The 12,989-nt window shown below is 38.7% G+C and overlaps 1 protein-coding gene across 1 annotated transcript in view; it reads left to right on the top strand.

Annotated features, from left to right (window-relative positions):
- The window catches only part of IFIH1 (interferon induced with helicase C domain 1), a 54,544-nt gene that overhangs the window by 4,826 nt on the left and 36,729 nt on the right, over positions 1–12,989 (top strand). Inside the window, exons 2-3 of the mRNA XM_040971653.1 lie at positions 5,557–5,725; positions 9,105–9,251. Coding sequence (XP_040827587.1) covers positions 5,557–5,725; positions 9,105–9,251 — 316 coding nt within the window. The remainder of the gene's footprint in view (positions 1–5,556; positions 5,726–9,104; positions 9,252–12,989) is intronic.

The raw sequence follows: 12,989 nt of genomic DNA, 5'->3' as shown, positions 1-12,989 counted from the left end.
TGTCTTGCTGAGAATTGGGGAATAATTTGATGATGGTATTTAAACCTCCAAGGTTCTTTTCCTTTTGTTTTGTTTTACAGCTTTAAAAGCTATCAAAATTTAAGCTTAGCTTCATTAAATAAACACAACCTTTAAACATTCATTTTATTTTTATACTTTTCCTGTTTCCCAGTAGACATTATCCAACCAATCTGTTCTTTTGGTTTAGGATTCCCACACCAATCTTCCAGTCTGTGTCTCCGGGCACCATGCTAGGGGTCAGACGAGAAGAGGAACATGAATTGTCATGTTTTCCTAAAGTTCCTGTTGTAGTCTCAGAGTTCATTGTACCAGCAGTTGAAAAATGTCTGCTGTATATGAGGAACTACTTTGAATACGAGTACCGCAGCAAGTTTTACAAATGACATCTTACAGATCACTGTAGGGGAATGATCCCTGTCAGGCTGGGAGTGCCGCAGTCCTGCCCTCCTTGTCCTTCAGCATGTTGCTCCACGACAACTTGGTGCATCATGGACTAGGCAGCCATGAACTCTGGAGCATAAGTTACATAGTGTCTTAATATTGTCTAAGTAACTTAGAAGACCCTTTCAGCCCTGGTGGAAAGCGTTCAATACTTGTGGTCCTGCAGACTATTCCTCTCTACCTTTCCCCACCCCTACACACCTTTCATTTCATGGAACCAAATGTAGTAGGACCGCTCCAGTTAAACACCGACTTCATTTCTTCCAGCAAAGAGTTGAAAGCCCAAGTAAGTCTCCACTGAGCATATGATATTGTTATGAAAATTAAGGAGGAAGAGAGTATTGTTCAAAAATATGAATTCGAATTTATCTATATCAGTATAATAAATACTAATCTATTTAAGACATTTTTGGTGGTAAACTAATTTAAAAATATTTTTTATAACATGAGTTTACTTTCTGATTTACTGTTATCTGAGGGTTTAACTGTTGAATTATCTGTATATTTAAATTTTTACCTAAGATTATCTAAGAGAGAGAGAAAGTAATTCTATCAAACGTGTAATTGTTGTGGCAAGCCACATTCTATGGCAATATTATTAGTTTTTGCAATGATTTCTGCTAGACAGAAAAAAATATATCAAAAATTTTAGAAATGAAAGCATGGAATTGCATTACTCATAAATTCATGTTTGTTTTATAGACCTCATGTTAATTAGCAATGTATCCACAGGCTTTTTTTTTAACTTCACAGAAAAAACTTTGAGGAAGAGACATGGGTAAGAATCATGTCATGTCCAGTACCAGTCTGAAGTCTAGAATTCACTCATTAGGAATGATATTCATGACATGGATATCTTGGGATCTAATCGCCTTACACTATTTTAGGAGAGCAGATTAAGTAAAATCAAGCTATATCATTATCTCAAAAGTAATTGATGTAACTTACCAGTCCCCAAATTCAGAAGACTCGTTGAAAATTCAGAATTTTGATAAGGCTATTAAAATCACAATTATATACATAGTTACACTTTTAAGCAATAAAGTATGTATAGAAAATAATGGTAATGAATCTGAACTCAATAAGGATAAAGATTGAAAACTGTAATACTATCAAAACAACCAATTTAGTAGATTAACAAGCGAAGAAAATTTAGTGGGTAAATGTGTTTGTACTTTTAATACAAGTATTATTTGCAGGGATTCTTTCATCCTTTTTACAGAAATTTTTTTCTGTTTAGATCTGTCAGATGTATTGATAGTAGATTAAGGAACATATCAGCAAAATTGGAATGATATGTTAGAAGGTGCAGAAAGAAACCAGTCTTATATTTATAGCAATTAATTCTTAACAAACAGCAATGAAGGCGATATGAGCACCAGAGAAGATAAAAATTTTCTGTTGGGAGATCAAAAACTTAGAGAAAAAGTAATAAAAGAGCAAAAGAATTGTCTTAGAAAATGGTAATCAGGAAAGGGACCCAAATCACCTAAAATTTGCAAAGTTCTAATAGTAATTTTAACTACTTGCAACAATATGTACTTGAACATGTAGAAAATTATGAACTATAATTGTGACTCAGGATTTGATCTCCAAAGGCCCACACCCAGGATCAAGTTCCTTCTTTCTCATTCACCTGGCTTTGAGACCCAGAGGCCAACATCCAGGATCAGGTTGTCTTTCTCACTTACTTGTTTTGAGACCCTAGACATGTAAATGCCTCTGTGCCTGAAATTTCTAATCTGTAAAATGGGTTAACATTCTAAGCAGCTGGACTAATACACAATGTACAGCATTATTAACTACTCATTACTAAGGCTAAACGTCACAAGGTCTGCTCATTTGTACTGAGTGGTATATATATTAATGAAATCATTGTAAAAATAGATACTTTTCTTAGCTGTTCATAATAATAGCTAACACTAAGTTTAGGCAGACATTGTTCCCCAGATACTAACAAATGCTTGACATTAAATGTAGAATTTAAGTTAAATTTAAATTAAATTAAATGTGGGATTCAATGTGGAGCAGACTGAGCAGGGCCAGGTTCCACACCCACCAGCAAGAATTGGGGGTTGGGCAGGCCAGGTTAAGCTAGAATATATCATCCAAAAACAAAGGCCAAGAAAGGGGAGGAACTATGCCAAACTGGGTCAGACGAACCACTGACATGCTCACAACCTATGACTGGGAACAGGCCTGTTGGGGAGCAAAAGGGGTGTACTAGCTGGATTGTGGTTCTCGCTGGTGAGTGTGTGGGCTGCAGTGGGGCCTGCTATCTGATCTGGACATGGTTGTAGTGTCCCTTGGCACAAGTGTTGACTGGGGCTGGAGTGTGACAGACTAGCACCCACTGGTGCTCCTGACAGCCAGGGTAGATATAGAACGGACTGGGTTGATTTCTGCCCCTATTGAGCCATGCATAAGCTATATCTGAGTGTGTACCAGGCTTGGCTGGGCTATAACATCCAACAGTAAAATCCAGAATGGGGGAAGGCCAGTCAGGAAAGACTATTCCTGCTGAGGCAGGAGGTAGAATAAGTGGGGCTGGCCCATGGACCTACAGATGGGTCCAAGATCTGGCACTGGGAGAGGTACTGATGGAGAAACTTGGGGAAACTCCTCTGTCTGGACACAGTCACTGCAGGTGAGTGCAAGAACTAAGAAAGGGAGCAGCTCAGACCAGGCCAGGTAATTGTACTCAGCAGCATACATTGTGCACAGGTCAGGGATGGACCAGGCTGGGCCAGTTCACCCACTGATGAATCCGAGCACCAGAATGGAGTGTAGGTCAGGCTGGGTTGGGTCATAGAACAAGCCAGTTCACATGAGGACTGGGATTGGGGGCTGGCTAGCTGGGCTGGGCTTGGCTGTAGCCCCCACCAGCATGAGCTGGAACTGGGGTTGGGCCCAGCCTGGTTAATCAATAGCACCTACTGGCAAATGCTGAGATGAGGAGGGCTATGCCAGACTGGGTCACAACAGCCAGTCAGCAGACATGAGACCTGGGGGGAGGTGGCAAAACTAGGAGGGGGGATTTAGGGGACTCCCATGCTGGACCAACATTCCTACTGGTGAGTGTGAGTTGGGATGGGCTAGACCAGGTCCAACACCTGTGGGCCTCATCTGAGCTGGATCAGGGGAAAGCCAGGCTGGGTGGAATATTCTTACTGGCACAAGCGTAAGTCAGAGAGGGTGTGGGTTGGCTGGGCTTTGCCGAAGCATCAGCTGGCAGAGCTGCCATGGGGGGCAAATTCTGTCAAGTTATACTGCAGAACTACCTGGAGAGTTCAAGATCGTGGAGTGCGAGTGGACCCAGTAAGGCAACAGTAAACATCTCCTTCTTGGGCTGCCACTCTGACTGGTAAGCATGAGAACCAGGACTGGGGAGGCAAGGCTAGACAAAGAGTAGCACTTGCCGGCATGTGTATGAATGGGATAGCGGGGCTGGTTGGGTTGAACTAGGTTTCAAGGCTTATTGACATGTATGAGAGCTGAATGGGATGTGGGATGGACTGGACCAGTTGGCTGTACATACTGGCAAGCATGGAAACCAGGGCAGGGGGTGGGCCTGGTGGGAGTTATTATGTATTGCTCTGACTAAGCTGCAGCTCTGACTGGTTTGCATGAGGCCAAGTGTGTGGTGGATGGAATTGAGCTGGGCTGCAGCACCCATTGGTTTGCATAAAAGACAGGACTGGAAACAAAACTGACCCAGCAATTGCAACCACTAGCATATGCATAAGCTGATTGGGGCAACAGACTGTGCCAGACCTGGTATTGGCAAGAATCAGGTCTGGGATCACCTCAGATGAAGTTTTTTTGGGGATCCCCCCAGCTGAACTGATGAATTGAGAATCCCAATCTTGGAGAGAATTGCAGGTTCCATGGTCTGACCGTGGAATGCGTATGTCAGAGCTAGCCCTCCTCTGTGGCTTAGACAGAGCAGTGGACAGCATATCCAGGTGCCCACAAGGATATGACAGTACACTGGAATCTGCAGAGGACATCTGCTACCACAATAGAGCATGGAGGGCAGAAGAAATTGGTTAACTACCTCAGCCAGGTGTTGGCAGTGAATATAGTCCTAGAATTTTACAGAAAAGAGCAACTCTAAACAATCCAAATCGTATCTGCAGGAGATTGCCAGATGTTGAAAAGCACCTATGTCCGTCACTATTTTTTATCCAAATGTTTTAGGATAGACCCTGTATGTTAGCACTGTGTAAGTCTTCAAAGGTGATTTCACATGTACTTAGGGTGAAGAAACCTTGAAAATCCCTTTCAGCTGTTCCGCTTTCCACATGTGGAGACTGATTCCCAGAGACATGAATTGGCTTGCCTGCTGCCACAGAATGCTAATTGTGTGCTAATTCTTTCTGCTCCAAACATAGCTTGTGTTAGCCTTTTCTTCAAACACTTGTCACTAGATTAGGATCTGGGGAAATGCACTTTAGTGATGGTAACACAAACGATTCGCATTGAAAACGAAATTTACTAAATTGATCTAGGAGGGGAGGTTAGTGGGCACTAAAGCTTATAATGAATGATAATAGGAGCAATTCTGCTTTGAATTTAAAGAAAGAAACAAATATTTAAAAATTTTGTAGTGTTACGAACACATTCAGTAGGCAAGAATATAAATCAGTAGTATTAATTAGTATTAGTAATATTAGTAATTAGTAATATTAGTAGTAGTGAAATAACAGAAATTATGTGAGAAATGTTTAGTTTTCCATTCATAGACTAATAAATTGAAAGGAAATAGCAAGCTTTACACATACAGAAATAGATGGATGAAAAGAGACCTAACATGTGTATTGAGACATTTATTGTTCTACTGTTCTTGACAATGAGTGAGATAAAACACTTATCTCGGTTTGGATATCTCAATGGCTTATAAACAACAGTGCGTGTTTCACAGGATGCTTGGCTCAAGGATGTTTGAATTAAAAATCCCTGTAAGCAATTTTATGCTTTTCTTTAGTGTGTTTTTTTTTCATTTACACACTCATAATTAATTGTTCAATTTTCCCAAAGGACTGTTTAAATTTTTGTAGTTGTTTATATTAATACTCTTTTCTCCTAAAACAGGTTTCTGCTGCAGAAAATAATGGAAACGAATCAGGCGTAAGAGAGCTACTGAAGAGGATTGTACAGAAAGAAAGTTGGTTTTCCACATTTGTGAATGTTCTCCGTCAAACAGGAAATGATAAACTTGCTCAAGAATTAACAGGCACTAATTGCTTGGAGAACAATGAAGGTATTTCTAATTTTCCTGGGGAAGATTTTGTGCAATTTACCTAAGTATTGGTTGTCTAATAAAGGCTTAGTGCCAAATATAAAAGATTTTAGAAAAAAAAAATAGTCTAAGGGATTTGAAAGGTCATCTGTTTTGTCTTCTGGACAAATGAGGAAATTGATGTCTAGGAATAGATTAACTTTGAAGATGGAGGAATTCAGCAAGCCAGGATAAGATATTGACAGTTGATGTGAGTCCAATCAATACTCTTTCCAGTATTTATCTTGTTTTGAAAACATGATTGTCTGAATTTTTTTATCAAGATTTTAACATACAATATAGACAAATAGCAAAACATAATAACAAATGAGAAAATAACATACTAATAATTATAACTCTGTGACATATCTTACTGAATATAAATTTTTAAGAACTGTATTAAGGATTTGATGAAAAGTTTGTCTTTATTAACATACTTCAATTATAATTAGCGTGAGTTTTAAAAATTTAAAAATTTAAAATCAACAAAAGTAGAAATAATGTCTTATGATATTTTACATATATTATCTTCAAATATTATGTAATATACCACTTTCCATAGTACATTTCCTATATTTTCAACTTAACACATGTAAGATAAATAAACATTTTAATAAATTGAAATTCTACTTACTTTTATTGCTGTAAATTATTTACATCTTCTCATCGCTTATTCAATCATTCATTAAAATAGAAGGAATTTCAGATTGCAAGATTCTGTTCTAGACGCTGGGTTATTAAATGAGATATATAAAAATTCCTCTTCCCATAAACCAAAGTTTCTAATAAAATGAGGTACAGCATAAACAATTTTCCAAACTATGCATGTAACATAAAAATAGTCAATGGTGATATAAACTAAATCTGAGCCACAAATTAAATAAAACTACAAAACTTCTGGGAAACACCACTTGTTTTGTTAAATTACTATATGAAATACCTTTATTTTTGTCCAGTAGTTTTAAAATACAAGTGTATAAATAATAGAATATGTCAGATCGTTCATGCAAATATATGTGTGAGCAAACCATTTATGAGTTTCAAAAATTTTTTTGCCTCAAAATAAACTTGTTTTTTGATTCCAGTTTACCACAAATTATTTGAAGTACCTGTATAAATACATATTTGTGGGCTTTACCCAATTAAAAATGGACAATATAGCTTTGAAAAGTCAAACGAATTCCACGAACTTTACGCTAGCAAATTCCAATGTTTCTGTAGGGTATGCACACACAGACACACAGGTGCACACATAATCTCCAAATAGAGTGTGCTAAATGCATCTTCTAAAGAGTAGAACATTTTACAACAAAATGAATTTATCTTTTAATTCCACTTTCTGTAACTTTTAAAAGTTTTCTTTGTGTTTGTGCATCCAGAGGCAGGGACAAAGACAAAAACATACAATTAAACATGTTTTATTTAATTACCTTATTTATTTATAAATATAAAGATTTTATGTTCCATAGGTACATTTCCAAGAAGATAATCACACTTTATTTACATCAGGGAAGCTGCAGGCCAGAGAATTGAACCCAAGAGACGTATTGTAGATTTTTAAGACCTGATGGATTCTTCCTGGTTAAATTGGGAACTTGTTTGGAGACCCTCGCTTCCTCCTTCTCTCTTGGGTCTCCCTCTTGGAATGTATTCAGCAATCTGCAGCTTGTCTGGTTTCACAAGTTCCCAGCCAGAGAGTTAGTCTTAGCCTGAATCACACCACCAGTCTTACCTTCGCCTGACTTACGCAAGGTGTAGTTCAAACTTTGGACTTCACATTCCACAGTTGATGATAAAATGAGTTCGCATTTTTAGAGTTCTGGAAATGCAATGGATATGCTTTTGCTGTAAAATATTGATTTGGAGGTGGTGGTAGTAGAGTATGATAGTAGCATTGTGTACCCCAAAACATCTTGTTTTGGAGCCCCAGCTCTTAAGACAGTTGTGTCTGGAGATGGTATCTTGGTAATTAAAGTTAAATGAAGTTGTAAGGGTGGGAGCCTCAACCCACAGAAGATCTCTTCTTCTGTAGGGACATGGCAGGGAGGTGGCTGTCGGCAACCAAGAAGAGTTCTCACCAGACTCCGATCCTGCTGACACGCTGAGGTGGAGTTTCCAGGGTTCAGTACTGTAAAAATCAATGTCTGGCATAAGTCACCCAGGTTATGGCATGTCATTATAGCAAGGACAATGAGCTGAGGTAGAAACCCACACACTCAACTATCAGGCTTACTGAATCCTGCTTCTCTCTTGGATTGAGATATTGGCCAGGGGCTTCCCTTTTCTGTGCCTCAGTTTACCTTTCTATGAAATGGGCATGATAATACTACTTGTCACTTAACATTTTTCTCAGGATTGGATTATTTAATATATCGAAAGTGCTCTGTGATAAGCATAAAGGGGTTCTTCTGTTTATAAACCACAAATATGCACAGTATCTAACCATAAGCATTGCCAAATTGGATTTTTATCTAAAACCTCAGCAGTTTTCTTTAGGAAATCCTACACATACGATTGGATGTCTTCTCTTCTGCTTTGGGCAGGTGTGCTAATAGGAAATGATGCTTTATGCAGCTATAGCATCCGCTCCTCTGACAGACTGCTGCCTCAGAAGGAATGAAAACATGTGTTTTTGTTTGTAGCCCACAGGAGCTCTGAATAAAGCTCTCAGTACACATCAGTCAAAGGAACAAAACCAGTTCAGAGCAATGGAAGACAGGAGGAAGAAAGGATAAGGACACAAAATAATTCATTTAATTAAAACAATTCCAACTCTGCAGGGTGTGTGCAATTAGGCTGACATTAAAGCAGATGTAACTTTCATATAGAACATGAATGCACAAACTGGCAGTAGCACAACCAAAGGGGAACTACCTATCTGTATTTCCATTAGTTCGGCAGTGGCTTTGTGTAACTGAGAAAGTGACTGACTTTTCAAAGGGCATGGTCAGACAGGGATCATCTCCTTTCCTTTGTGATTAGCATAGTATGTTTATTTCATTCCCATGTAAAATTAAATGATTGCAGGGAATTATTCACTTTGCTCATACTTAAAATAAGCATGCTTTTTCATACTGAAAGAAATTCTACATCTTTCAAAGTATCAATGTACTAAAATGTATTAAAGCAATAATCTCACAGGGACCCTTGTTTAAAAGAATAAATAAAAGCTTTCATATGGTTCAAAGCCTTTGATGGCAGCACAATTTATACTCTTCAACATTTCACAGTGTTTAAGCATATCCAGGTAACTGCTATTCAGTATTCTCATTTTATTTTCAAAATGACAGTAATAGTTATGTATGCACTGTAGAAATGCTTGCCTTGTACTACTTTCATGCACTTTCTAACACACTTACAGATGCCAAGATTCCGTCACAAGAAGGTGGTCTTGAAGTTCAAGAGTTACTCTACATAGCTGAAGATCAGTCAAGTCCAGAGAAAAAGGGATGTGACCTGGAGAATAACTCATCCGAGTCCTCTTTTGCAGACTCTTCCATAGTTTCAGGTATTTTGATCATGTATAAATGTTATGTATCAAGTTGGTGCTTCCAAAAAATTTCATTGGTGCACTGCATGCCTTACAGAAAATTAAACCAAGAGAAAGTTTGGGCATTGGAGTCTGTGTGCCCTTGTATTCAAATAATACTTTCAGATGCAATTAAAGTAAAATGATTCCCCTTTGACCAATTTCTTAAATAAATACAATAATGATGTTTTATAATTATGAATGCTTTTCTTCCATTTGACTTTACAAAAATCCATAGACATTCTAATGTGATAAGTATTAAAGACATGCCTTTAATTTCATGATTTCCAAAGTGCTTTTCTTTTGAAAAATGAATTCACTCCAAATCCTGGAAGTTTAATGGGGTTATTGCTTGTTCAACTGTTTTATAAACTAGGACATTCTGAGAGGCTTAGGGAGGTTATACAGAGCAAAATGAAGGTTCCAAAATGTGAAATGAACAGATTTGAGTAAAGGGGCATGAAATGGGATGAGAGCTATATGCTGTAATATTTCCCTTTCGGATGCAGAAATAATCCCGGAAGAACAATGCTGATGTATTTATTTCCCTCTCTCTAGTTCATTCATAACAGGAGGCTTCTCTCCACTTCCCTCCCAAAGAGCCACATTCCCTTAAGAAAGAGCTGCTTCCCGTTTGCGATGTGCTGGCTGATGGAGCAAGTAGCTGTCTGGCTATCGGGTTTTTAAGTGTGTTCCTCAAGGGTCAACATATTTAGAATCAGGCTCACTGTGAGACGTGGAGAGGTTGGAACAGTCTGTGGTACCTGGGGGTAGGGCCTTTGGTGGGATCATCAGCATGGGCTTTTCATTTTACTGGCTTTTTAAGAAGAAAGCTGAGGAGATACACAGTGCACACTGCACATACACTCCCTATCTCTTACCCTGAGTTGCTTTGCCCTGTCTTAGACTCTGCCAAGAAAGCTGCCACCAGATTCAGAGGCTGGAAACTCCACAACTGTGAGCAAAATAGGCTTTTCTTTATAAAGTGACTCAGTTTCAAGTATTTTATTATGGTAACACAAAACGGACGGACTAGGGAAAAGAAAAGTCTTGATTTGTAGCATGTACCAATCTGTGATGTTGGTATTCCCAAAGAAGCTTATTCCAACCTTCCAAAACAATGTTACAAGATACAAGCTTGGGAGGGCAGGTCACAGATAACAGCAGATGCAATCAAATGACCAGAAAGTGATGAGTTCTGTAGATTATTACCATTCTTTTATTATGATTAATTAAATTTTATTTATGTGATTTATTTGTTTAAAAGATTTATTTATTTGAAAGGCTACTGCAGAGACAAACTGAAATAGCAACAAATACAGAAGGTCTTCCATCTGCTGATCCACTCCCCAAATGGATACGAAGGTCAGGCTGTGTCAAGCCAAAGCAGGAGTTGGGGCTTCCTCCAGCCTCCCATGTGGGTGGTAGGAGCCCAAGCAGTCGGGTCATCTTTGCTGCTTCCCCAGCCACTGTAGCAGGAAGTTGGATCTGAGGTGGAACAGGCTGGACATGAACTTTTGCTTCAATATGGGTGCCTGTATCTCCTGGGGCGGCCTAACATGCTGTGTCACAATGCAGACTCCTAACTAAATTTTAAAAGAAATAGCTGTTTAACAATTGGCTCACAGAATTTTTGAAACAACCTACAAGCTCTCAAACGTAAGTAAGTTACAGCTCCTTCCTAAAAACATATTACATAATTAGAATGTCTGATTTATGCAATTTTAACACATTTGATACTTAATGTCAAATTTCACTCCAGGAATTTGTAACTGGAATGAATTAATACATTCTTCACAACAGTACAGGAGCATGGTTTTCCCTGAATTCTCTCACATGAGAATAAGTACTATCGCCATTTTCCATCTTTGCCAATTAGATTGCTACAAAATTATACTTTGTTATTTGAATTTCCTGATTTCTACTGAAAACCATTTTTCCACATTCACTAAGTTTGTGACCTGGTGCTGTTGGTTACCTATTTATATTCTTGCTGATTTATGTGATCTAAACATATAGCATTCTTTTGTCACAGGTAGCACCGATATGTTTTGTGATTTGCTTACATTTTAGCAGTGCAGTTATGCTTTATTTGTTTGTTGTTGTTATTGTTTGTTTTAATTTGAAAGACTTGGAGAGGAAAAGGAGAGGAGAGGGGAAGAGAGAAGGGGAGAAGAAAGGGGAGGAGGAGGGGAGAGAAGAGAAAAGGAGAGGAGAGATGGGAAGGGAAGCGAGAAGAGGATCTTCCACCTTTTGCAGGTGCTGGCTTCTCTTGCTATGCCACACCAGCCCAGGTGTTTGCTTTTTTGCTGCAATCTTTCTGAAGAGTTGAGATCCGATAGGATACCTGGAGAACAGGCTCTTAACTGCAATGCAGCTTCAGCTTCAGTAGATCCTGAGTGGGGCCTGAGGGTCACCTTTTGCACCAGCCACTGTGATTGGTCCGGAATCGCACACTAAATCACGAGGGTCAACACACAGGGACAGCCAACCTTCTCAGTTTGAATTGTGGAGGATTTGTTTTTCAATTAAGGAGCCCTCCTTCCCCTCAGAAATCATGATCCCATAGAGGGGATAAGAACCTGCTATCTGAATCTGGTGTCTTCATGCAGGCTTTCTTGGTAAGCTGCCTAACATTTCTGTGGGGTGGTGACTATTTCCTAAACTGTTTAATGTGTGAGAATTAGAGCATTGGAGAGAACTGAGACTGTGAGGTGACCTTGTGTCTGAAACAAAGATTTCCATCAAAAGTTGTCAGATTCACCTCATCATCTTAGAGTTTGTCAAGTGTTCAAATTTCACTCAAAATTCAAGACAAATTGTTTTTTTTTTCTTTCTAAATTTCTTGATATAAAATACAAAGATGAATTTTGTGGGATAAAAATGTCTAGGTCTTGGTACTGTTCAGAAGATTGTCTTGCTTGTTTCCTTGGTATCCTCCTCCTCTCTTCCTTTCAGACTCTGGTTTCACAAATGCTTTCCTGTGCCAGACACAAGTGCAGAAACAATGGCTTAGGCCTGCTGGGAGCTTCCCATTGATGAGGGCACCGGTGCAACAGTGGCCATCATGGATGGCCATCCTGGTATCCCTGCCGCAGATACCATCAAAGAAAAGTGCACAGAATCCAAATACTTAGGAGTTGAAGAGGCTGGCTCTAACATGACTCTATGCTTCAGCCATACTCTGTTCTATGAAAGCATCTGTATTTCTCTTGGACATTTGTGAGCTGATTAGTTCAATCCATTTTTGCCCTTTCCTGAGCAGTAACAAAGGTACTTCTAGGAAAAACCGCCTTTGCATCGTGCTGGTGCTAGAAGCTGGGATTGGTCTCTCTCTGTTCTTATTGTTGTTGTTGTCGTTAAGACCAAAAACTACTGATATGAATAACTGAGAAATATTATTAGTCCAGAGAAGTTATTAAAACATATATTTTTTTAAAGATTCAAGTTGTATTGCCAAACTTAGAATGGAAGGATGTTTACCTACATGACATTCTTATAATTAACAGTCAACTTAAGTGTGAAAGTGTTCATCATTTTCTAATATTCATTTGTGTACATTTTGTGTATCTTCTTGATATTGATAGAGTGTAATCATTTTCATTTACCGAATACAGAGCACTGTTTTAAATAGTTGCCAACGTGCATTGAAAGAAACTTATAACTTAGGCTGTGCATGCTCTGCCAGTAAGAACTTCTGTGTGTAGCAACAGTTAA

The sequence above is a fragment of the Ochotona curzoniae genome, unplaced genomic scaffold, assembly GCF_017591425.1.
Source record: "Ochotona curzoniae isolate NIBS_2020 unplaced genomic scaffold, NIBS_Ocur_1.0 contig_2210, whole genome shotgun sequence".
Taxonomy (NCBI): domain Eukaryota; kingdom Metazoa; phylum Chordata; class Mammalia; order Lagomorpha; family Ochotonidae; genus Ochotona; species Ochotona curzoniae.
Note: the sequence above shows the minus strand (reverse complement) of the source record. Positions and strands in the feature narration are given on the sequence as shown.